This window comes from Hippocampus comes, unplaced genomic scaffold, assembly GCF_001891065.2.
Source record: "Hippocampus comes isolate QL1 unplaced genomic scaffold, H_comes_QL1_v1.1 scaffold110, whole genome shotgun sequence".
NCBI lineage: Eukaryota > Metazoa > Chordata > Actinopteri > Syngnathiformes > Syngnathidae > Hippocampus > Hippocampus comes.
Genome location: NW_017805498.1, coordinates 1,214,391 through 1,241,768, shown reverse-complemented (window position 1 = coordinate 1,241,768; position 27,378 = coordinate 1,214,391). Strand labels below are relative to the sequence as shown.

Here is a 27,378-nt window from a genome sequence, read left to right as displayed (position 1 = left end):
AATTTTTTTTTTTTTATATATGTTTGAAAAAATCCACGATGCACTGAAGCCGCGATAAACGAACTGCGAAATAGCGAGGGATCATTGTACTGGGTAAAGGTAAGGGGTCTTGGAACTTCTTCTTCTTCTTCTCCTTTCGGCACGTCCCTATTCAGGGGTCGCCACAGCGAGTCAGTAATTTCCATCCGCCCCTGTAAACCGTCCTACCAACTCGCATGGTCGTCTTGGCAAAAGTTTTACGCCGGATGCCATTCCTGACGCAACCCTCCCCATTTCTCCGGGCTTGGGACCGGCACTGGGGAACAGTGCACCCCCAGGGGAGGGCACTGCCCCCCAGCGGCTGGGTTGTAAGGGGTCTTGGAACATTCTACATAAATTTAATATGCAAATGGACTTTTCTTTACTGCTGGCTAACAAAGGAATTATATCATTCATTTAACTGGTGATTTACATAATGCCACGACTTAGATTTGTCTCATAACGCCGATGATAGAGGTGAGGGTGAAACAAAATGGGACAAGCTCGGCATAAAATATCAAGACAAAACAAACGCTCCACAGCCTTGAAAGGAATTAGATCTTGATTTAGTTTGTCATCTTTTATTCTTCCTCAAGCGGAAATTCAACTCTCGCTGAACCAGATCACTCCGACATGTGAAAGAGGCTCGCAAAGAGTGCTGCACCTTTGAAACGACGGCTGCGGGGTCAATGCCTTGCTCAAGGGCATCTTGACAGTAGATAGGAAAGCAGGCTCGTACCTCTCCAATAACAGGTTGCCAGCATTCCATAGCCATAAACGTCCCTCTCCTACCTCAGTGGCCTCGAGGTTATTCAAGGATGTTCTTTTCAAAGAAACGGCAGCGTTTTCTTCTCCCAAATGTCAGAGAGCTGGAAGGAGCACTTGCACAGCTTCGACATGAAAGACAGCTTGGCTTTCAAGAAGAATGTTCCAGCTGAATTAGAAAGCTTGAAAACAACAGCAATTAGGTGGGGAACAGGCAGGGAGATCTCGGCCCAACGCAATTGTGCTCTGACAGCACACTGAATGCTGCCAATTAAACAGCATTAGTCTTCCTGAAGCATTCATCAAGTCACTTGTTGGAGAAGTTCCAAAATGAGGGATTTGCCAGCTAAATGGGAAAAGGTCACTACTAACACATAGTGTATTTCGTTTCTTGTCGTTGAAATTGAAGTCATACACTAGAGGAGTGAAAGCCAACAGCCGCTGGTTTCCGTCATAGCACTTGCTGCCAGTTCTCCTTCAAAAGTTTCTCCATCTTTCACAACTCGATTTTGTTTATTTTAAAGATGTCCAATCCACAAAAAGCTATATATGAATGAAAAGAAGAGTTTCCCACAGAGATCCACCTTTCTCTTTCCGACTACACATTTAATAATTTTTTTTGGGGGGGGGGGGTCAACATCTTAACCTACTTGGGCACTAGTGATGGGTGATTACAGACCATTTTGATTTGATACGATTACTTTTGGGGCAATAATCTTTGATGCTAAAACTTTTTGTGATATTGAATACTGTATTACAATTTGAACCCTGTCATGCACCAATAATGACAACCTGTAACCTGATAACATAAAAAACTATCCACTGTTGTGACCGCTGTCCCTGAAATGTTTTTTTTTTTCATAACACATTAGCGACAACAAAATACATAACTTTTTATGAAGGATACGTTTAAAAGAGAAAACCTTCAAAGGCACACTTGAATATGACTTGAATTTCAGTCTAGCCACTAGGGCTGAAAAATTTTGGAAAATAATGTAATAGCGATTCCCCCCCGTCCCCCTCGGCATTGCAATGATGATTTAACATGCAATTATTTTGTCAAGCTCCTCTTCACTTTCATATGAAGTGATAAAGGAATCCATTATTTTAGTAAATCCTACTAGTTTTTGTGACGTTCTGCATTTTTTTTTTTTGCATTCATCTCCTCTTATGAAAAGATGTTGACGTGCAGGGCATTGTACTTTCTATTGTTTCCTTGTGTGTGTGTGTGTGTGTGTGTGTGTGTGTGTGTGTGTGTGTGTGTGTGTGTGTGTGTGTGTGATTGCCCCGTGGTAAAAGGATTGAAACACATGGTTTAATCAAAATGTTGGATGATTACAGTTCACTATTTGCAGCTCTGGTGTTGTGTGAGTGTTTACAATCACATGCATCTTGTTGGGTGAAAAGATTGGAAAGTGTTCCATTTCTCAAATTTATAATCCTTAATCATGCAAAGTGCCGTGTTAGCACGTCGACTCCAGTGTCATTGTAGAATCACGTAACAGGAAGGGTGTATTTGGTTTAGCATTGGTCTGTCGTGCCAATGGTAAGGCTGCATAGAATCGATCCTCAATCATGAACCTCATCAACATTTTCGTAATTCCACGACATGATTGCCAATTTAAGGAAAATCGAGCAGGTTCCAAAAATAGAATCACATGATTGTAAACCTGTCAATAGCCGCGGAAAACAACGCGGCATTTCTCCATCTTAAGGAGAGAGATGGCTTTAAGAAGCAGATGACGGCACCGGATAACAAAGTCAATCAATTGACCTTGACAGCTCCTATTTCCCGCTGCGACATCGGTCAAAAATTCAATTTCATAAGCTAGAGAGAATAAACACATAGTCTGCCGAATACACAGAAACAATTCTCCATAGGGGTTAAAGGAGAGGAAATTCAAAATCAAGCTTTTAAAGAAAAACGTTGCCTATGCATTTTCATCGGCTATACTGGAAAATCTTTCTTCGCGACATATAGTGTACAGTACATTGAAACTACCAAGGAAAATGCAATCCAAGGTCGCACAATTTCAAAAAAGCATAAGAGGAAAAACAGTGCCTCCACCAAGACTGTTCATAAAAATGAAAACAACTGATACCGTTTTGCAACTTTCCGAACATATCTGAAAGCTTAAACTCTACAATATCTCTTTCTCTCTCTATTTCTCGGCATTTAGTTACAGTGTGCGTGTGAAAGCTAATTTCCGACCTCAGCTTGATTCCTACCTTAGATTGTATTTGCTGTGTTTGTTTTAACTCTTTGTTTAAAAAAAAAAAAAAGCATTCAAGCAACAAGTTTTTCCTCATGAGATTAGAGAGTGAAACATGCGTCAGTTTATGAGTGTGCACTGAATGGATGTCAACAATGGGGAAATGCCAAGATTTTCAGGGTTCTCTCTTGCAGTCATGCAAAAAAAAAAAAAAATACTATAAATTACCGTATTTTCTGCACCTTAAGGCATATCTAAACACATTCAATTTTCCTCCCAAACCGACCGTCTGCCCTATAATCCAATGTGTTTTATAGATGGTGTTACAGTCTTTTTCTATTCCCCATTGAGTTGTTTTCCTGTGAGTGTTCCAATGCCATCTAGTGATGATTATTAGCAGGAACCAATTTTAACCTAAAAGGGTTCTGCCCGACACTAATTGACATGTGCAACACACACTCAAACAGACAACTACTTGGTGAGCTCTGGTTAGCCATAATGAAACAAAGATAATACTAAAACCACTTAACTAATGACTAAACGAAGGAACAAGGAGACAAGCAAGACGTAAAATGATATTTAGCCCCTTTTCGATTGACACCCCACGAGGTTTATGTGCCTTTTTTTTAAATTAATTGTCTTCATAACTTATGTCTTTCATTTATTGTTTTGTAACGCCTTTTGAATTTAAATGTTTCTTGTCCGTATTTGTGACCAGTTCTCATTGTTACAGCTGCAGCGGTTGTAAAGGCTCTATATAAATAAAGCTGTACAGTATTGTATTGTATTCCCTTAGCGTAGCTCCATCTAGTGGATGCATAGCAGAACCACAGCCACAATTGTGGCTTCTATTCTATGCGCCTTCTAATGCACTGCGCCCGATATATGAAAACTGTTTTAAAATAGGCCATTCATTGAAGGTGCACTTTATAATTCGAAGCGCCTTATCGTGCAGAAAATACGGTTCCTTTTTGGAACAATGAACTTTAGTTTTTTTTATTTAGATGAACAATTAACAATTTCACAGAAAAATTGTGATTTTTCCCAACACTTTTATCACCCTCTCTCTGCTGGCCGGTTCTCTGATGCCTTAGATGAGCTTTGTCTTGTCATTCCCAACACGGACGAACTCAGCTCTTGGTTCCACTCATCCTCACGTACTGCACTCGATTTGGTGGCTCCTTTTATTACCATGTGGTAAAAAGTCTGACCTTAGCCCCGATCTAATGAAAGAACTCACACAGCTCAACAAGAGTGCCACAAAGCCATGGAGGTGGAGCAAAGATGGGCTGCAGGTCTCTTATTAAAAACTCAAAAGACTGCTGGTGCTGCTACCAGAGTACAGTTACAGAGGGCAAGAGAGAACATTTGTCAAACCTTATTCAGGCTAACCGTCACAACCCATGCGTACTTTTTCAATCTATTGATTCTGTGCTTAAACCCCCTCTCTCAGAATGTCGGCGAAGTTGAGGACCCAGTTGCAGAAGCACGGCAGGAGTGCTGGGTGGACTGACCAAGATTTATGAACAAAATCAGTAGCAAGGGTGCTGGGGTAGGATCTCAATACAAAAAGTCAGAATAAAACTCAAAATAACAAAGAATCAACGGGCAAGCAAAGACTGGACAAGACTACATGACAGCCATCCAACAAGGACTGAACGAAAGCATGGAACTCAATACCAACAAACAGAAGAGATAACAATTGGACAAGACAAGTGGCTGAGGGAGCTGATTGGAAGGCACATGATGAGAAAAGGGGGACCTCGATCATGACAGGACAGGACACAAGCCTCAAGAAATCAACACTTAACATGAAGCAAACAAAACAAAATCACGGATCATGACACCCTCGGGCCAATTTGCACAGACTCTTCCCTTGAAATGTGCAATAGGTTCCTGCAGTTTTTCATTGATTAGGATGCCGCAGCGTGGGGTCTCGTTTCAAGCATCTCATTTGAGCTCTCAGACCCTGTCCCGTGTTCGGCGATGTTGAAATCATTTGAAGCTGTTTCCTTGAGGTGTTTACTGGATGTGCTTTGCCAGATGAAGCCATCCGGCTCCCGTTATGACTCAGTTCCTCCTCATTTCTTTGAAGAGGTTCTCCTGAGTATTGCTAAATTGGTTTGGGCCAATAATCCCTCTTATTTTTCATGCGTCTGAGCCTTCACAAAAAATCCCTGAATATCCCTTGAACCACAGTGGGCAATATAAAAGTGTTTTTGTTTTGTGTGTATGTGTTTGACAGTTTATCCCATTCAATCAACGGTTGAAAGTGGATTGGCGACTGTTGCTATCCTTTTTTTTTCCACACTTCACTTGAATGGCGGCGTATATGAATCTCCTTATTTATAGAGAGGGGAGCTCTGTTGAACAAGTAAATAAACCAAAATACATCTGCACAAGTGGAGTCACCAAGTATGAGCTGGCTGCAGATATACATCAGCTGTCTTTTATGCTGGATACCCGTCGCAAAGACAGATAACCCCGACCATTTTTTCATCGCCGTGGTGGGGGGTGTTATGGATTCTTTTGTGCAATTGAACAGAATGCAGAATTCTTTTTCTCCTACTACCTAATCGACAGCAAAAACTGTGCTGTGATATTTTTGACAATTTTATAAAAATACGAAATTCTGACAAATTGTTCTGTAAGGGAATTTCTAGTTTGGTAGCTCTGCAAATTGGTTTTTCACCATTAAGAAAAGGAACTTATTTTTTGTATTCATAATTGCTCTTGAAGCAAGCAAAACTCTTAATTTATCCAAATACTCAATTATATGGTATAATGACATAATATAGCAGCCCGGTGCAGAGGGGCAGGGTTTGATTCCTGTGTGGAGTTTGCGTGTTCTCCCCGTGCCTGCGTGGGTTTTCTCCGGGTACTCCGGTTTCCTCCCACATTCCAAAAACATGCGTGGGAGGTTAATGGAATGCTTTAAATTGTCCCAAAGTGTGAGTTTGAATGGTTGTTCGTCTATATGTGCCTTGCAATTGGCTGGCAACCAGTTCAGGGTGTAACCCGCCGATGGCCCAATGTCGGCTGGGATTGGCTCTAACACCACCCCGCCACCCCGACCTGTATGAGGATAAGCGGATTAGAAAAAGGATGGATGGATGACACGATATAATTTCAGTAGGATACTCAAATACTAAAATATTCAATAGCCCCAGACCTACATTCAACTCCCTCTGAGAATTTTAAAAGGGGGCATCCGATCCTGTCTTGAGGTGGCAGGTTGAGTATTAGCATCGTTCAGTTTGTGTGGTAGGACTATTTCAGTGCTGTTGTCGTTGAGTGCATTTTTGAGTCCACCGATATATTTGCTTGTGAATGTTGAACTATTTTGTCTAATCATATTTTGGTATGAGCACACAAACTGTAGATGTAGTGTTTCTGTCAGAATACATATTTTCGTCTGTCTTAATTCGGGAGTTTGTGAGTGCCGCACAATTCTCTGCCAGCGTAGTCATCTTCTTCAGCGTTCGTATGCTGGGATCTTTGTTGTTGTGTGTTGCGAGTACATGTGCTAAATAAAGTGTATGTATGTGCGGTGTGTGTGTGTGTGTGTGTGTGTGTGTGTGTGTGTGTGTGTGTGTGTGTGTGTGTGTGTGTGTGTGCGTGCGCGCGCGCGCGCGTGGATTGTGCTTTGAGTGCTAGACTGGCCGACCAACTGAGTGCCTGTGAGCAAGTCACATGACTGTGTAAGCTTGTCTATTTGTGCGTTTATCTTAATTACTGCGTGACTGTAATCGGATCTCATCCCCGACAGTACTCGTCTTAGTGTTTTAATGTTTTATCCCTCCTTTTTAACATTCCCCAGACACACAGTACTCCTCAGCACCAGCATTAGATGTATAATCAATTTAAAGTCCCAAAAACCGACCCATCTTTTTCATGACATCATTCTTCAGTCCTGCTGTTTCACTCGCAATGATGTCAACTCTGCTGTAAGGTACTGAGTGGTGTTTTTTTTTTTGTTTTGGTTATCTCATTTAGCAACATAACACGGGAAAATATTACCAACGTATCTTGATACGATAATACTACTCTGATGGCGTAGCTGAAAATGAATCATTATTGTCTGTAAAATATTTATTGATGCAGCTCTTGCTTTGGTTTATAAAATTCATTTTCTCATGAATGATGAGTCTTTACTCTTTTAATGTCCAATCAACCATCTTGTTATTTACTGCTAAGTTTTGAAACCGGATGACACAAACACAATTACTGTCTGACACATAATAACGATATTCAAGCACAAAGGGTTCTATTTATAACAACAACGATTGGATCTCAATCTCAGAGAGGCATCTAGCTTTTCCTCAGGCAGCGGTTCTGGTGTCAAATGTACAACACGCAAGTATATATTAATCTGTGAGTATTCCTTTAAAGGCTAATCTCCCCAATAAAAAAAAAAATGCTTCAGAAAAAAATTTCCATGGGTTTTGAATATAAATAACTTCTATCAAAACACATTGAAGGCAGTGTCACCAACTATAATGACTTCCGACCCCTTTAGCAACTACTCAAAACAAATATGTAAAAATTAGCTTCCCATCTGATTTACCTAAAGTAACACACGACGCAAGAGTAAAACCCATGGGTACAGGCACTCAGACACTCGCTATTATATCTCGAAAGAAACTCGGGAGATGCCAGTAATACTGGCCAAGAAGCCTGCAGTGGCTTGGCAAGCATTTACTACTTTGTATTGGCATTTAAAAAGATTCATCAGCAGGGCATCAGCAGATGGACAATGAGGTCAACTGACAAGGAAATATGGTCCATTGCAAAGGTGGAAAGGTTCACAGGAGTCAGTGGTGCACGTTAAGTTTTTTATAATTTTGCCCTTTTGCACAAGTCATTTTTTGAGCTCAAAACCAAAACGCTCTGTAATACACGAAAATATAATTAGCAATTAAGCTACACAAAATAATGAAAGGAAAGAAATAATTGCATACAAAAACACTTTAGTACCATCAAAATATCATCCAATATCTAGAATTGAAAAATCGCCATTACTTAATTAAGTTTGAAACGATGAGTCACATGTAGCACCAGAAATATTGATCATTTGAGCGTTATCCCAGTATGTTGTACTTATGCTTCCATGTATATGTTGTGAAGTGTGAGGAAGTAGCAGAAGTACCTCACATTGATATTCGGCTTTGAAATCAGCACAGTTTGAAATAACTACATTTTGACCCGTGGAATACGCAAAATAGTCCTTAATTGTCAATCATCAGGGTGTTATTTATCTCTTTGTGTATTAAAACAAACTATAACTCAAGGGACTCTGCACAGTTCATTAAAAAAACCAAAGAACAAATGAGAGCAATACAGAAGTGAGTTATTACAAATAGTTTGACAACATATTTGCATTGGTTAAACAGTGTGTCAGTGTGCATGTGTGGGTTTATGTCAGAGTGCAATTCTATAAAATTCTCATGCTGGTTCAAGAATATTGTACCAGATTACATGATGACACATTCCCATAGCCATATTTTATCCCTCTTATGTAGTGTCCAATAAATAAAGCAGGTCAGGCTTCACACTTAACTTGGATTTACAGGCCATTCATCCGCAAAACTATCCATCCTGTCCATATTTGTTCTCAGTGGAGGTGCTTCTTTCCTAGCGTTTTGTCACAGGTTGATTCTGGGGCCACATATGTTCCTCTCAGGCAGAGCAGTTGGTGAACTGTTGGGGGTGGTGGGGGGGGGGGGCACTGCTAACATTCCTGCACACGATACCGTCTTTCCATCCGAGCATCCATGGCTGTCTTCATTCATCAACCTTTCCATTCATCCCGCCATTCATTCATTTAAACAAACAAGAAAATGGTTTCTTTACACATACATAGCTTCATGGCAAAAAAAAAAAAAAATAATCCTTTACTATTGGAAAGCCTGTGTATATCGCCTTTAAATGGTGCCACATTTGTGGGATGAGCAGTAGAGAGAAGAGAGAAGCAGATGTGAGTCAGTCCGTCACTGTTTCCGTCAGTATTTCATGGCAACCCACCTGGGCCAAGTGCATCCCTTTTTGACGACAGCCAATCGGCGCCGTAATTTCCACCTTACATACAGGCCCCGCACAAGCCGACACATAGCCAAATAAATAAATAAAATAAAAAGAACAGAAATGCGCGCACACACACACACACACACACACACACACACACACACACACACACACACACACACACACACAGCCTGGTGATTGGTGAAATAAAAACAAGATGTGGCATATGTCACTGAAGTCTGTGGAATGAAAGGTATACAACACTGTTTTATTTATAGTTTTTTTTCTGTATTCGGCAGCATATCAAGTGTGTGGCTCTTGCATGTGACGTAGTACCGATAAGTCCTTTCTTGACACCTGTTGGCTGCCGCCGCCGACTCGGGCGGAAGGAGCCGGCCTGAAATACATGCACGCTACATTTGACTGATCTGGATCGTGTGCACGTGATGTGGCAACTTCAAGAAAACCAAATTGCGGCATTTTTTGGAGTGAGCCTGAATTTCCGAGGACTGCACTGAAGCCCAAATTCCATAGAATGGCGGATATCAGTGAGAGTTTGCAAAATCGACAACAGGTCAAGAAAGCAGTTGCCTCACCTTGTCTTGACTTGTAAACATTTGCAATCAAGGTCTGCTGCACGGATCTTTGCCCAGATAATCCAGTAACAAATTGTATGCAATCAAGTTCCGATCTCATTCGACTGCCACATGAACTGCGCCACACCCATTTGTACTGGTTTCTGGAACACATGTACGGGAATCTAAATGAGTGGATGAACTCTATGTTCAGTCATGAATCCAGATTTTTCCTACAGCAGTTAGATCAGAGGGTCAAAATGTTAGAAGACGCAGAGCACGCTGTGCTGATTGTTGCAACAAGAGAGAAACATCTTTTGGTGGAGGCAGTGTGATGGTGTGGGGTGTCATCTTTCTCACTGGAATAACAAGCCTTGTCATTGTTGCAGGTCATTTCAGCGCCCCAATGTAACCAGTGGTAATTCCATATGTCCCCGGTCTGGGACCAAACGCTATCCTCCAACACTCAACTGAACAGAGCAGTTTTTATTGGAGATTACCACCAGAATTTGCTAGTGCAGAGAATGGAATTACATACTTTTTACCTAACTTTGCTAGGCATGTCATACATTTCACTATCCTATTGGAAAGGAACAATTGATGCGGTACAATCACTGTTATTTTGAATGTCTGGAACAGAATAAAAGGGTGGACCGAAATCTAAGGTGAGAGGCACAAATCAGCTAAAGACACTGTTTGATGATATTCAAAAGGTCAGTACATGGGCCATCAGCCACTATGGGCAGAGGTATCCTAAACGTGAGAGAAAAGGCGTTGGTAATAATCAAAACAGGGTCAAAGCTCACTTGGTGTCATTGATGTAAAACAAGGAATGCTGGAATGCTGTGACAGTGTACAACAAAATGGCGAAAGGATAGAATGTGGTAAAATATGAGGTATCAGCAATAGCAAGGTGTAGATGAAGGGAAACACACTCAGGAGGAGGTGCACACAAGACAGTGGGGAGGGCCATGGGACCCACACACACCCGACACCATGACACCAAAGCCTATAATATATATATATATATATATATATATATATATATATATATATATATATGCTCGTCACTGTTATGATGCTGTTTCTTCTCTTCCCGTGTTGTTGGCTGTAATAGGTCTGACAGACACCCAACACAGCACTGCAATGATTCTGACAAAAGCAAATATTTGCATACATTAATTCTGTGATTGAATAATGCCAAAAATACATATTGGAAGAAAGGTTTTTGTTTGCCCCTATAGCTACTCTGAATACAAGTCTTGTACTTTGGTCAACTTCCCCCCCCCTCCTCTCCCATATCTCGGCCTTCCATCACAACCACTCGTGTTGTCCATATGATGACATAATTTAATTTAATAAAAACATTGACATTTTGAGAATGTTGTTCCTGTAAATCTGTCTGTCTCTCATATTGAAAGCTCGGCTTGCTTCATTGGGAGGGTGTAAATGACACCTACATCTTCTTTTGAAACACTACCATAGCCCGAATGCTTCTGTATCTTCTAGGAAAATGAATCCAGCATGAACATCACAACACATCAGATTAGTATCTACTGTAGGCAATTAAGTGTGTGTGTGTGTGTGTGTGTGTGTGTGTGTGTGTGTGTGTGTGTGTGTGTGTGTGTGTGTGTGTGTGTGTTTTGTATCAGCATAATACATTCAGTCTGGAACATCTAAATTAATTCCCTTTGCTTTATCCTCCCAAAGCTAAGTGACCTAGTTTAGATATCATTACTATTTTTCCTACGTTGCAGTTGTAGAGCTTCAAAGCAATTTGACATGAATGTGTCTTCGGCAGTGGAGAGAAAAGATCTTATGCACATGTATTGCCTAATTGTGTTTGTGTGTGCTCAAGGGTAGTTTCTTCATTGAGATTGACGAAGACCTCTCACAAAAAAGTACTTTTTCATCCCACACGACTCAAAGAAAACGGTGCTCCTTTCCGAACCCTTTTCTCCAACTTGATGACAGAAATGACAACAAATTTCCCCTTATTTCTGCATTTCTTGCAGATGAGGCTGACCATCGTGACCTCAGGAGGCTGTCTGTCTTGCGAGTGGATCCCACTGTGCCCATCTTAAGAACCTGGGGGACTAGTAATAGAGAGAAAGAGGTCACGGAAGGGACTGCGCCACGCCAAGTATTGACTGAATCCACAAGATCAGCGTGGAATGAATCCAAACGAAGAGTGGCTGCTGGTGGAGACAGCCAGGTCCTCTCAGAAACTGGAATCATGAGAGGAGACGGGGCTGAAGTCAGACTGGCAGACACTAAGGAGCAAAACCTGCCAGGCTCACCGAGAGACTCAACTGCCTGGCTCAAGCAGGCGATCGGAGAGCACCAAGGAGGGCATGCGGTCCTCCCAATGGTGGCGCACACAACAGACCCAACAGCAGTGGGAAAGCCTTTAGGACTGCTGTCGAAGGCTGCTTGGACCAAAATCTCCTCTCCGTCATCATCCAAATTCTCCTCCTCTTCGAGCTCTACACCTAAAGCGTCCTCTTTAACTTCCTTGTCCACATCTTTATCCTCCACTCCAGCCATCAAACATGACGTTCAGACAGCGATGCCAGATGCTATCACTCCTCTTGATGTCAGCAGTAACTCTTTAGACAGTAACAGCACCACCAGTCTTGGTAAGTTTTAAAATGTGTTCATGTGGAGCAGACCAAACCATCCTTTCGGAACAGCTGAGAAATGTGAAACTAGTACGTGTAGGTGATAATCAGAGATGGGCATTTTTTCCCTACTTTGCCGGTCTGTCCACCGTCCGCTATCTGGGTACCCTTCCATTATTGTCCCTCCGTCCTTATTCATATACAGTGCTACCTCGACTTACAAACGTCTCTTCGTACGAAATTTTCTAAGAGGGACCTCTTTACCGTATGTTTTGATGTGTGTATGTGGATAGATAGATATATATATGTGTTTATGCAGTGTCCTCGTCATTCGCCCCTCGGGCCATGAGGCGTTCTGATAGTTTTACATAAATGTGAGTCACCCAGCAAAAGTGCTCACCAGTTGGGCGATCGCTCACTATGCTGATGTTTGCCTTGGACATTTTGGAAGGATTGTTAGAAGCTGACAAAAGCAAACATCCTTTGATTAGTTCTTTCCAAAACGCCAGGCAAAAAACACTTCTGAGAGAGAACATCCACAAAAGAGGGCAAAAAACAATGAGGATGCAGTTAAAAGTTAAATGAACATCATTTTTATTCTTTATTCTTTGTTTTTTTACATTATGCACCACTCTAATTTATTGTGCAATAATCTAATTATAACCTTTATTTGTTACATATTTTCACGTGTTTTTATGCTTCAGATAACATGTCTGAATTTGGGCCTTTTGACCTCTTACCAAAAAAAAAAAAAAAAAAAAAAAGAAAATCGCAGAGTTGAAGATATCTTTTAAATGAATTAAAAGGCTGACCTTAGTGCAAAACTTCTTGAGCTGAACTTCTGTAGCAAACAAAAGTGCTGTGAGCCAGCATCCTTGGCTTTCGACGCATGCAGCGGAGCCTTGACCCAAATTTAAAAGTACAATGGAAACAAAAGAGCACTATTGCACTGAACACTGAAAAAGATATTCGCAAAATAACTGCCTGAATAATTATTTGACCTGGTTACTGAACCTCTCCGCACAGCGTCTATAAATCAGGGCTGTTGCAAGTCACCTTCATCTTTACGCAGGACTGCAAGCTGCCGTCTGTGAGGCACGAGCGGTGCATGTTTATAACGTTGTTCACGGTGAAGAATAGCTGCTCACATGCAGATGTGGATCCGAAGGTTGAAAGTTTCGATGAATGTACGGCGTTGTGCTGAGCTGTCGGAGAGTCTGGCGCATAGTTTGAGTGGTGAAAAATAATACAATATATAAATTATTTCATTTTAAGATTTTGAGATCACAATAATCTTTGAATTTGGACCTACAATCAAACAAACGAACAAACTCAAATAAAATACTTAAATACTTAAAATATGGTCTGAAGAAAGATGTGATACACGTTTTTGCGTCAAATAATATACACTTCAATTGGATACAGAGCCACAACATCAGGATGAAAGAGCCGAATGCGGCTCCGGATCCACGGGTTGCCGACCCCTGGCCTTGTAGCTTAAGATGAAACTGAATTTACATTATGGGGACACGACGGTCAAAAAGAGGACTTGTTGAACATTTTTATCACTTCAATAATTTACTGGCTTTGTTGTCTGATTTTGTTAAGTACATTTGTTTGTAAATATTGAGAAATATTGAAGAATTCATGAAATTGATGTACTGCTACTAAAAGTCACCTGAGATCAATAAAAGCAGACAAAGAGGGGGAAAAAAAAACAAAATAAAAGGTAACAAAGCATTTATTCATTTATTTTACGAGAAACAGTGCTGAAGCGTTTTATACTTCTGACTATTGAATACGATTTCTGCTTTGGAAAGGAATGATCAACTTGGCGATAATGGCATCATGAAGCAGGCCATTGTTGCTCCAGATATTTGTACTGTACTTACTGTATGTATGACCACGAGCCAGTTGCCTGGTCAAATCACACTTAGAGCCTGCTTAGATGGTTGTCAATCCAAAAATAATTGTTGTGTTGTTTAGAAACCTGCATTGAGATGGTCATCTTTTGACTAGTGTCCAATAAAAGGGCTTAAATTAGAAACCAATTGATCAGTATATGCAGTGACCCAGCGATCTGTGCCGTAAAGCATTTGCCAGTCAAAAATGGGAATTCCACATCGGCAGTTCCACGCTTCCGTCCTTCCTTATCCTCTGCAGCATTTTCTTTTCCTCCCATTGGCATGCATCACATGTTTCGAGATAAAATGCCTCAGTCTCTCACATTGTAATTCATCTGCGGGTCTCGCATTGAAATTGGATTTCATTGTGTCAAATAGTTGCGGGTTTTCTGTTGATAAGCAAATCATCAACTTCTCCTTTTACTAAAATACGACATTTAGTTTTCATTCGATCAGCGTATCCTGCATATATTTTCAGCTGTATTTAAGTGGAGTTAGATGTCCTTGCTTCTTCCCACTAAAATATGCAAACCTTTGTGCATTTCCAGCATCCTTATCTCAATAAAACCTCTTGCTGGATATCGCATGATCTCTACATGCACACCGTCTCAAGCAGTTAATTTAGGCCTCTCTGCACGTGTGCTTTGGTTCTCTTCTTGTCTGTACCTTAGCACCATTATGCAGTATGGATTTTGCATTGCACACTTGGTCCTTCAGCGAGTTTCTCGAAAAGGGAAAAATAAAGCTTCTTTAATGTGTTTGATGCAGATGTCATCCGATCTACCGAGGCGTCAGTGAGCAACCCGCCAGCCTGGGATCTCCCCACAGTTCCCGAGTCCCTCTTGTCCACAATTGGTGACCATGACATCACACTTCCAGCAAATGTCACCAGCCCTTTCTCCACCCATCAATGGAACAGCACTGTGCCCGTGCGCACTAGAACTTCCTCTCAGAACGCAACGAAAAACACCACAAGCACTCCGTCAACCACCACCGCCTCAAGCACCGTTCTGAGAGCAAATACACAACTGGTGTCTACTGTGGCTTCACTCACCGCAAGCCTGGACAACTCGACCGACGACAGTGTTCGGGTGGAAACCCTGAAAGCAACTAAGTCCTCAGGGACCGTTTCAACTGTGAGCACACTTGCCGTGACAGCGCCAGTGGTAACCACCGGTGTTACCGTCACACTTTCCACAAATATCACAGACTCTGTAACCATTCAGCCATCATCGAGTCTCAAACCAACCACTGAAGCGACAGCTCAGCCTGCAACAACCACCACCGCCTCTACGACAACAACCTCAACCACTTGGACACCCGCTCCATCCACCACGATAATTACTACGACCACACCTGCTAGCACTACTCCAGACATCACCGCGACTGCCGCCACTACTACTACTACCATTGCAACGACTGCACCACCGAGGGTAGCGGTGACAGTGTTTATCCCAGCCCAAACTTTGCCACTTACAACTACAACTACGGAATGGCCAAGGAGCACGATTACAGAGGAAAGTCCTTTACCGTGCAACATCACGGAGAAGTACTGGGTCAAAACAGGTCAGTAACTTTTTCACAGTATACAGTGTTTTGATTTCACCTTAACATAATGTCCTTAGATGCGTCTACATTTTCAAACAATCTTCATTTTAGATGTGGATTACTCATGAAATGATAAGACGACATTGTATGTTGCAATCGTTTTTCAAAAGTCATACTGCATTATTATCCCCATGGGCAAACTATTAATATTCGCTATTGAGACGGGTTTTCACCATTTGCTTGTAAAAATTCAAATGAAGTCATGATGAACAGGTACAATGCCCTTTCAGCTGCTGAGACTTGCTGTCCCTGTTGTAGGTTAGAGATGTAATTACTTGCACTCAAATTAATTAAAACATGCACTAAAGCAAGGACGCATTTTCCCAGAACATGAAAAAATGATTATAAAAGAAGCTTGGAGACTACTGCAATTTCTGGTGCTCACGAAATGCCTTGCTGTTTTGTACCCAACCCACTTTAGCACTTTGGTAGTTTTGACACTTTCATGTCAAGATATGCCATGTTTCTTCCTTCACAGTTTTGTCCATTGAGATTCGGAAGAGCCAACTCGATCTTGTCCTAAAACAGAATCTAGCAAAAGGATTAAGTCACGCCCTGCAGAAAGCCCTAAATGACTCCACTGCTTATGCACAGGTCAGTCTGTCAGACTTTTTTCACATCTACTAGTAAGTTAGTAACTAATACTCACACAGGTCAAGAATTGCATCTGAAGGGTAATAGCCAGAATGACGTCTTTGACAAGTAGGTCTATAGCTTTAAAAAAAAAAAAAAAGCTGTACAGAGAATGAATGGATAGATGCTTTACAACTAGCAAATAGGCACACGCACAGAGAGAACCTTGGTGGTACTCAAGCAGTTGCCCTTTTGCCCTGGATGAGGCAATTGCCCTTTCTGCCAAAGCTTTTTTTTTCTTCATTTATCAATTCCGAAAAACAAAAGACCCTCTATGGCATTAACATCCCCCCCCCCCCTCCAAATCAATTTTGATATCTGTTGAGCATTTATTTGCCTTCTTGTGAGGAATGTCCCCATGTCTGAATCATGGCAGACACAAGCCATCGCCTTGCACTCCCCTCTGCTCCCACCTCCTTCAAATTTTTGTCATGCATTGCTGAGCGCCAGCCGCCAAGCTGAACTGCTGCAGCCTGCTGAAAAAGGTGTGTGAGGGGGAGGGGGATTTTAGGTGTTACACCCACTAAAGATGATTGCTTTTTCATATTAAAAGACACACACACAAAAAAAATAATCCATGCACAGTGCACAGCGTACACATTTTGTACCAATTAAATCAGTGATTTCAAAGTCGGGTCATGTACAATGAAGAGACAGACAGAGAAAAAAAAATGAAGGTACAATTTCACTGTTACCGATTTGACAAGTTCACTAGTTTTATTTCAATTACAGTACACATCTTCAGTCTTTTGATGTGAAAACCTGAAGAAAAAGGTTTGACCACAAACATTTTGCAGTAGAATGTCAAGTCGCGCCCCCAATAGATTGCTGAAAATAGAAACACACATTTACAATACTTTAGACAGGGCCCCTGACTGCCCCTAAATGGTGGCATTTTGCCCCTAAAATTTGAGACAGTGAGTACATTTCCCATATAATCACACATGTTCAAACAGTAAATTCACTACTTCGGTGTTTTTTTTTTTTTTCCTTCTAATATTCTTGAATATATTTAGTTGCTGATAAACTCCTGCTCAACACTAAAGATCATTTGTCAATAACATAGTAAAAATGAGTCGAAATGTAAACAGTTACACAATGTCAATTTACAGTGTGTGCCCCGAAATATCGTAATGGTGCCCATAAAATTTCACTTTTGGGACCACTGTGCAACTAATTAAAAAAAAAAAAGACTGACTTTGTAACTACAGAAGCATGCTGGCCTAGACGCTCATCTGCATGCGGTCAAGGAGATATTTTCAAGCAAGTGTTTGTACTTCAATAGTTGAGGTTTACAAATGAGGAATAGCTATTATAGAGTCTTAAAGCTAACAACTAATATATATTATGTAGATGGCAAAATATAATGGTTTATCTGCAGATATAAAGCAGCATATGAAAAATGATTAATAAATGAGAAAATGTAATTTAGCTATTTCATGTATTATCATCACAGATGGGCATTTTACCAAATTTAGCTGACCAAACATTTCAAAGATTATGTGAAAATAAAAGCAATAACTGATTAAATATTGGCTGATAACTCTGGATCACGCTTACATTACATTTCTTTAGAAATATAAGTGAAGACAATGAACCAAATATGTATTTAGCTGCAGGAGTGTCTTGGTGATGGGCTCCTCCGGCCGCATTTAATTGTCGACGAAGGGTGGACAATTGGTCTAACACGTTCTCTTTCATTTATAAAAATGTGAACAGCGGATATCTGACACTCTGCATTGTATTGTATTATATTTTAACTTATCTCACTGCGAGACACAGCTATGCAGGGGGCACATCAACGATCGGAAGCAGATCACGGTCTCTTAGCGCCCACCTCATGGTGCAGATGTTCTTCCACTTTGTCGAGACGTCAGTGCGCGACTAGTGTAATGCGTTTAAAGGAAAACTAGCTACTTTGAGTGACGTAACTGATGTTGACTGTTACCACTCCCACCGTGGCGCAGTCCTCCATCTCACAAATCTGCCCCCCTGTACTCTTCTGTGAAATTAGAGATTGCAGCGTGACGCCACACACCGCACATGATTTATGCCGTTTACAAAAAGAGAGCCCAATATGTTAGCAAATCCAAGTGTGTCATGTTCGAAGGCTAACTGATGATTGGGGATTCCTTGTGCATGTCTATATTCTGGAGCAGTTAGGGGTGGCGTAAAGCAATTTATACGGGGCAACGTTTGTGGGTTTGCCTTCGGTCTTTACCGTTCTTAGGAATGAAAAGAACTAAGGACAGAATGTTAGCAATTCTTCCCTTTTTGAGATTTTCTGTTTGTAAATGTTCTATACAATATATGCAAAGCCTGTCCTCAGGTATTCGGTCACTATGCAAATTTGACAAACTTCTGCATTCTTTTGCAGGTGGAACGTGATGAAAGCAGCCCACACAATGTGACACTGGTTTACTATGTGGCTGGTGTCAAAACCGTCTACATTTCCTCCGTTGTGGTTGAGTCGCTTAGTGTTTATGGCTTCGACAAGCTGCTGTCTGACATCAGGCAGCACACACCATTGGTTAAGGCAGTTCTGATTCCCGTGGCAACGTGGGTGCCTACTCCAAGTATTCACCTGCAGCTGAAAACAGGTGATGACAGACGTATTGCAATTTAAAATGAGTGTGTTTTAGTTTATGCAAGATCGTACTTGTGGGGAGATGCTTGATTTGTCAGTGTGGCTGATTTTGTCTTTTCTCAATTAATAAGTGTCATAATGTTACTTTTCTAAAAATACATTTAGGCTTGTGATCCTACGGTTGGGCCAGATCGGCACCACCTGTTGTTTGCCATGCCAATAAATGTTTGACAAGGAAAATATATTTGATATTTTTTAATCGAACAAAAGCTTGCAATTGAAAGCATGGAGGAATACTGGTTACGGCCCCATTGTGTGGAGTTTGTTGCAGAGATGCAGCGTTATATTTATATCACATTTTGTTCTTTTTACATTCATAAAATTCCACAATATTATTACTGCAAGTGAAATGGAAAAGAGAGAATACAGCAGTGGGAAGGGAGAGGTTATTTGCAAAGGGATATGGAAAGTGAGGAACAAAAGGGATTTTTTTTCATTTTATCTTCTCTCCTTTAGTCTTTGATACCCTAAATCCAATGCAAACCCCCGTGATTCCAAGCAAAGTGAAATCGGTTCATTTAACAAAGCAGCTTCTTAAGAAAACACATTTATCCATGCCAAACGGCGGCTTGTATGCAGAGTCTGTTGGGATGGGGATCAAAAAGAGAATCTGTGTTATTCACAAATGGATATCAAGCAAACAGATACTTGGGGAGAGATTTAAGTTGCACGAGACCTTGTTCTTTACCACACATTTTGAGCAGCGGCAGCTGGTGAAGTTTTCGCCAGGTGTGGGCAGATAAAAAAACAAAACAAAACAAAATAGAAACATTTATACAATGCTTTAATTGGGGGGAGGGGTTGGGGGGGGGTGTTAAGGTGCTAAGTGCCGGTTTATCCATCTGTTGCCAGGTATCTTAGGTGGTGGGTAACAGCAGACCATCAAGTTAACTAATTAATAAATAACTATAATAGATAATTGTTTTTAAAAAGTCTAATATATATATATATATATATATATAATTTGTTTTGTTTTTTTTTCATTTGAATGAGCCTAATGTCTTGTGCAAGAAAGACATCAATGCTACTATTCCCGTTAGCGGCTAGCTGGAGAATTGTGCTGTGTAATACAATGACGACGTTGCGGCTTCTCAGCGTCTTAAATTAGTGATTGAATTTGATTTCGGGATGGCGTTGTGTTGATATTGTTAGCAACTATCCAATGGCACAAAAAACTGTGATAAGGCAAACCAAAATGTTGGAAAAAGCCATGTCAAGCTAGCCATCATGCAACCATGCGTGCCAGCGAAGGCTATTGCATTGCGGTCAGTATATTGTTTGGTTAGCTTTTATTTTGAAGTTAGCCTTTGCTTTGGCAGTGTCTTACACTATGAATCTACTTCCTTGACCCACCCGATAAATCAACTGTCCCGGAGGCAGAAAAAAATAAATACAGGTATCATTTTTCTTTTTTCTTCTTCTTTTTTTTAATTTGAACATAGACCAAATCTTTAAGGAGTCGTATGAGTATCACAAAGTGCAATAGGGAAATGTAACAAAAGACGGTTCCGTGGGTTCATCTGAAGCCCTGGTACACAATACAATGTCATGGTATGCTCCAGGCTAATATTAAGAAGTTCTGGTACTCCGTATCGCAATGTACCAGCCCACTTAAAGCACTGTATATACTTTGTATATATTCATCATTAGCTGTATACTCATTGTCCTGCTCATCTAAAAACCGACGTACATTATTTAATTTCTGTATCAATCAAGGTGACTGCCGAGCGGCTGAGCAGCGTCCGAATGCCTTCTATTGATGAGCTCCCCACCGATTTTGAGAAAATAACATCAAGTTGTCTTGTTTCGATGCCGTTTATAAATGAGTTACTGGAGACGTGTTGTGCAAATGAATACAATAAAAGGCTTGTAATTGCAGAATGTAATATGCAGCAATCCTTTTAAGCACACCAATAGATTTGGGCTGACAGGACCTGTTACTTGGGCAACAATCGGACAATCCATTGGTTCTAAATTTTGAATGTGTTTATGAGTGTGGATTTTCTGTGAAACAGATGTGATAGCCTTAATCGTTTGGGGACTTCAAATGGACCTCTGGTAGCGACTCGCCACCACCTTTCATAAGTACACCAAATACAAGAAGAGTATCTTTAAGGTGTTCCTTCCTCTGCTATGACTTGGAGAGTAAATGCCATGTTGCAGGAAAGGTTTTGTTGCTTTCTTTGCTGGTGGTCTTTTTCTGTTTTTTCTGAAACCATTTCTCACTTGGTCTGTAAATTCTGCAATCCAAGCTTTTAATTGAGGGAAGAGTAATTAAAGATTTGTGAGGCTTGTGGAGCTCATAAAGCATTAATGCAGCTGATATCCCAATTTATCAGGCATGGAACAATTTGCATAAAATTAGCAAGATTAGCAAATGGATTCACTCTGTTTGTGTCAGACGTGTTGCAGATTATGAGACCAGGGAAGAATGTACAAATGTTTTTTTTTTCCTTCTTCTCCTTTTTTTTTTGTTAATGTAGCTCTGTGTGAAATACCAAAGTTTAAATCTATTTGTGATTTTTTGCCCTGCGATTCGCGAGTGACCAGTGTTTTCCCCGCACTTTGCAGAAAGTTAGATGGGATAGTAATGAGAAAATCCATCCATTCATTTTCAACACCGCTAATCCTGAACAGGATTGCAGGGCGTTGTTGGACCCTATCCCAGCTGACTTTGGGCAGAAGGCGGACTATACCCTGAACTAGTCGGCAGTTCGTCACACATTTAGAGACAAACAAGCATTCACACCCACATTCACATCGTCACTGAGTGGGAACCCATCCCACGCTGCCCGCACACAAGTCAGGCGAGTGTACCACGACACCATCGGTGATTTGAGTGAGAGCAAGCGGATTCAAAAAAAATTGACTGATGACATTTACTTTTCAGAGATTTGACTAGCCATTACAATGACAGAGTACTGTATTGTGCAATGATGATTCACAGACAGGTGTTTTGACAAGTTTTTAGGTTTTTTTGGGGATATTTACTTAACCACATTGGATTTGCATCTAGACATAGTTGAGGTGTGAATGAACCACTGGCTTTAATTTAATTACATTTTATCTACTTGGAATGGGCATATACTTTAGTAGTGCAATGACTGTACATTGCTTTTGAAGTTTAAAAAAATTGTATTGTTAAACACACACCTCTGTAGTCTAATCCACTTTCATTAACACCACAGTATTAAAAACTTAACCTGGATATTTGATGTCTTTCTCTTGCTTTAATTTCAGGGCTTATGGTTCCCGCACACTTTATACGCACGTGCGCATGCACACACACATACACACAGTCGCACTGAGAAGACACAGCATGTAATTCGATAACATGTGAAAGTCCACCCCAATTTGCACCATTTTAGTTACAGCATACTGAACACTTTCTTGTCTCCTTTCCCCAGTGTTGAGATTTGTTGGCCCCACAGACAACATCTACTCTTGCAGTTTTGTCCAGATGCTCGAACAGAGACTGGAGAGCGCCTTTGACGAGGCTCAGGACAAAGTGCTCGAGACCTACAGCAAGCTCACCGTGGAGGTAGTGCAAGGCTTTATATTGTCTATTATGACACAGACAATAAGTGAAAACCAAATGTGTGATGTGGTGAACAATCGTTTGGGACCGTTTTGTAGATGCTAGCCACAGTTCCTCTCTCCCTCTATTCATTATGAGTGTGTGTGTGTGTGTGTGTGTGTGTGTGTGTGTGTGTGTGTGTGTGTGTGTGTGTGTGTGTGTGTGTATTTGTCTTAATTACTGGACGTGATGATTTCAAACAAAGCTCATCAGCTCATTCGTTTTGTTAAACCAGTCCAAGTTCTTTGCTCTTTCGTGTTTTCTGCTTCTCCTCCTCTCTCTCCACTATCATTTTCCCTCTGGTCGACATGGATATAAAGTCCAGGACATGCACAGCCAAGCAGTTGCAGATATAGGAAGCATTTATTATTCATCTTCTGAAATATTTACAGGCATGGCGCAGTCTGATGGGATTTCTACTACAACCCACTTAACTGTGATGATTCAGTCCTATTATTTCCCGAACACCACGCAGGTCCTCTTATGGTCGGGGCGGGGGGAAATGTTCATTCAGAGTGTCATACTGTGTCTGGAGCTCCGCTATGCAATCTTTATAGGCAACAAAGACATTTTGTACAATGTTTCAGTTTCACGCTTTAAATTATAAAGTGACTCATTGCGACGCGTTAATGTGTGCGGTTAAATAAAGACATGGAAAATTTCAATAATGTACACTTGTGGCAGGTCATGTCTTCGTAAACAGCCGTTTAAAATGACCCCGTTTTATTTGGCTGGTAATCTTCAGATCCAAAGTGTGGCGCAGGAACCGGATTCTCCATCGGTCTCGCTGGTGTATGTGGTCAAGAACCAGGACACCGAACTCAACGGAACCATCTCGAGCGGCCTCCTCAACCAGCTCACTGCTGAATTAGTTGGCTACTTTCTGTTCTACCCGCCTCTGGTCATCGCCGAGCGTACGTAAACACACAATGTGCTACTGTTGCTGTTTCTTCTCTGACATATATTTTTTAATTTTGTTCCTCGGAAAAATGTGATCGGTGTGTGATATAAATGTATCTTCTGTGCAACGTGTTATGATTGGTCACAAGCATTGAAGTCACCCAGCAGTTTCGACATACATAACCTCTGCATTGTTTATACAGTAAATATTGAATCACTTGTCAGAGTAGACAAATACAATGTTGTCATGTTTTAAAGTTTCATTTTGGTACATGCTTGATTGACCTCGAAATGCTTGTGTTCAGACGTCTTGCACACAATGGAAGCACAGAGAATCAGGGGTCAATTTGAAGTGAAGGGACCCACGATCGCATGGTATCCGACCACATCTCAGAAAGAAAGATTTAACTCTTATTAGTAGACACACCGGCGTCTGTTAACTGACAACTTGGAAAGGAAGATTTAACTTTGGACGGAAGGGAGTACTCTGTAGGAGTACTCATACGCTCCATCATGAGAAAGGGTCACGAGCCAGGTTACAGACCTATCAGTTCATGGAAATACCGCTCGTTAAAATGTCTACGTTTCTGTTAGTTTATGGATGTTGGTGCTGGTACCAAGGGAATGCTCTTTGGGGGTCCACTTGGTGCGAGCCAATGGGGCAGTCCAGGGATGTGGTATGTAAATGAAGATGGGAGTGTTTTTCTGATGTATTACTTGTAATTTGCATATACAATCAATAAAAAGGCCGGCAGAGGCTGCAGAGGTTGGGTGACAGTGGGAAGCGCACACTGAGTGGCTTCATGCAGAACTGCACCTCCTGCCGGAAGTGAAAGTTGATCTGTTCCTGCGTCGAGCCTTGGTTAACTGTCCGAATGAAAATCTCTGACATCACTATTCTGCATTGATGGTTGCTATTCAAGCAAGTATAAGCAGCATATTATGGTCTGAATGGACATTAGACTGATGATGACCGATAACTTGGATTTTTCCTTTTGCGTGAATGGCCTTAAACATGGCAAACAGAAACTAAGCATTGTGAGTAAGCTGATGTCAGCAGTTACTGTTGTTTGGCGCATAGGAACAATGTTCTGTGTAGGTCAAATTGCTGTGTTTGGCTCAAGCAAAATGTTTTTTGATGGAGTTGTGCTGCTTTTATTATTGTGTATATGATGATTTTATTTCACAGTATCATGTTATCGTTACATCCCTAGTAATTAGGCATACCAAATGGTTTAGCTTTGGCTGATGTAAATAATTCATTTAGTGCAACCTGAAGTTTTTAACTTTATGAAAAGTCACTTCTCAAGGTGAAGGAAACAAATTATTTCAAGTGATTCATCTGAAAATTAAAATAGGTAAGTTAGCAACACTGAAAAAATAAAAGGGTGGAATAAATTTACTCAGTCATTTCGTCAAGTGGTTGCACGAAATAAGATCATCTGGATACGTTTTATAAGTGGACGACTACTCTACAAAAACATGCTCAATAAATGCATACAGTAACAATGTCATGGCTCTGTGGTAAAATGGTCGTCTCTAACCCAGAGGTTGTGGGTTCGATCCCCAACACTTGGCTCAAAAGTCCTTGAGCAAGATACTGAACCCCCAATTGTTCTTCATGCTGTATCATCAGTTGGTGAACGAGGAGTCTGCATAAAACCCTTTGAGTGTTTTGTCGGTGAAAAAGTGCGATACAAGTGAATGCTCAAAGCCCATTTGAAATGCCAGTAATCCTTTCCAAGCCTCCCAGCAAAATGAAACAACATTTTTTACAGTGTTTTTGAATAAGTAATTTAGCGCTCGACAATATTTTACTTAATAAAAACATACAATAATGATGTCGTTGAATCATATGAAAATATTTCGTTAAACAGTTCTTGCCATCTGTTTTGCTTTCATACAATAGACCTTGTGCTGTTCCTTCTGGTGTGCCAGCCTTGGTCACCCGATGCAGTACAATACAGATATGGATTTAGTGTGCAATGCAGTTATATTCGTATTTCTCAGAGAGAATAAAGAAGTCATGCCTGTGAATGTTATTATATTGTCTGCCTACATGTGTAGCTGCGCTGATGGATTCTAGTAGCCAACACTTACAGTAAAAGGGTTGTAACACTGCGACACCGATGCTATCATTAACTAACTAAAGTCTTTTTGCGTTGCGTGTTACCATTAAGCTAAATTAAATATCTAAGACACAGGCATCAAACTCCAGGCCCCAAGGGCCAGATCTGCCACCACATCACTATGTGGCCCACAAAGGAAAATTATTGCATCGACTTCATGTTTTTTGCTGTCATACAAAAAATTGCAAATTATCTTCACTTTAAAAAATGTTGATATATTGCAAGAATTTTCTGTTAACAATCACCCTTTTATAATAAATGTAATAATATTTGAACATACAGTTTTTACTGGCATCTGATTTCAAAAGTAGATATTAATCCATTTGTTATGTGTATGTAGGAGATCGTACATTTATTTGATTTTACAGTTATAGCGGCCCTCCGAAGACAAACCTCACTACGATGTGGCTTGTGACAAAGTGACTTTGACACCCTTGATAAGGCGAAGCTATGTGGTTGTACTAAATGCAACATGTGTATTTCTTTTTGTTTTATGTTTACTTTGACATAAAAGTTTGTATGTGCTAATAAAAAGCCCAGAGCTCCTTTTTGAAGAATTGTTAACTATCTGCCAAACTGCGACTTGTTGTGATTTGAGTTGAGTTGAGTTCACTCCCAGCATGCGGCACTCAAATATCAAAAGTTTTTGCTCGCCAGTCAAAGAAAATCGGCCAAACGATGGCTCGCATCTCGAAAAACCTGTAGTCACTGGTATCTCACTGCACCCTTGTATTGAGTTTTCAACAATTTCATACTAAATCCCCTCTTCCGACATTTCCCTCTTCCAGCAACATTTATATTTCTTTAATGACCCTAACTGTTATTGTGATGGTGCAAATTGTAGTGCTGGAAATATTGAATTGTGTTATCATTAGCTACTTAAAATTTAATTAATTACCCAAACTAAAATGCCCTTTAAAACGCTGTCCTAATTTGTTTTTCCTTCACTGCGCATTTTGCTGGTGAGAAAATGTCACAGGGCAGAGATGTGATTCTGAGAAATATAATGAGCGGTCACACACAGTAGTGCAAAAGGAAAATCTCATCATTTTTGGCTACCTTGAACGGCCCTCCAGCCACATTAATTGAAACCCCTGCTCGAGGACATCTCGCTCATTAATTAGATAACTCTAGGCAGTAACACTAAATAATTCATAGTTTCTTGTAGAAAAGGAAAAAAAAGTTTGGATTGAAGTGCTCAGTGCTCATTCACTTGATGGAACTATTACCATCTTCTCTGCACTGCAGGACAATTGACGCATGTGTTGGTGATTAAATTCTCATCATTCACAGAAAGCATTTTGGGGAACATTAGTGCCCTTTAGCTATGCCGGCGATGTATATTGAAAGGCAAAACAATCAAAATCTCTTTTTGGTAGATGGCTATAAGGCACAATATTCAAGCGGTGCCATTGTTACAAAAGAATAAGACATGGTTATCTGTGAGTACAATATATTAGCTTTCTTTTCTAATTCAAATTTGTGAGTAAATTAAAATGAGATCATCATTCTATCTATTTTCATACATTTTTGTTTGGTTGAGTGCCGTGTGTTTTTCCAAATGGGTTCCTTGGCTCAATCGAGGTTCGGATACACTGGATGATCCTTTTCAAGGTCACAGGTGCGCCTTTACTTATCCAACTTTGTGCAAGAGGTGAGATCAAATGTAATGGGGGAGTGGTATCTTTGTCTGCTGGAATGCCCAGAGAGGCGCAGTCATGTCCCAAACACCGTATATATATATATATATATATCCTGTATTTA

General features: G+C 40.7%; 1 protein-coding gene across 4 annotated transcripts in view; it reads left to right on the top strand.

The window, feature by feature from the left end:
- The window catches only part of kiaa1549la (KIAA1549-like a), a 97,579-nt gene that overhangs the window by 22,269 nt on the left and 47,932 nt on the right, over nt 1–27,378 (top strand). For all 4 annotated transcript variants that reach the window (XM_019876874.1, XM_019876873.1, XM_019876871.1 and 1 more), the window contains exons 2-7: nt 11,611–12,234; nt 14,889–15,686; nt 16,207–16,322; nt 18,739–18,961; nt 22,416–22,549; nt 23,331–23,499. In XM_019876874.1, coding sequence (XP_019732433.1) covers nt 11,611–12,234; nt 14,889–15,686; nt 16,207–16,322; nt 18,739–18,961; nt 22,416–22,549; nt 23,331–23,499 — 2,064 coding nt within the window. The remainder of the gene's footprint in view (nt 1–11,610; nt 12,235–14,888; nt 15,687–16,206; nt 16,323–18,738; nt 18,962–22,415; nt 22,550–23,330; nt 23,500–27,378) is intronic.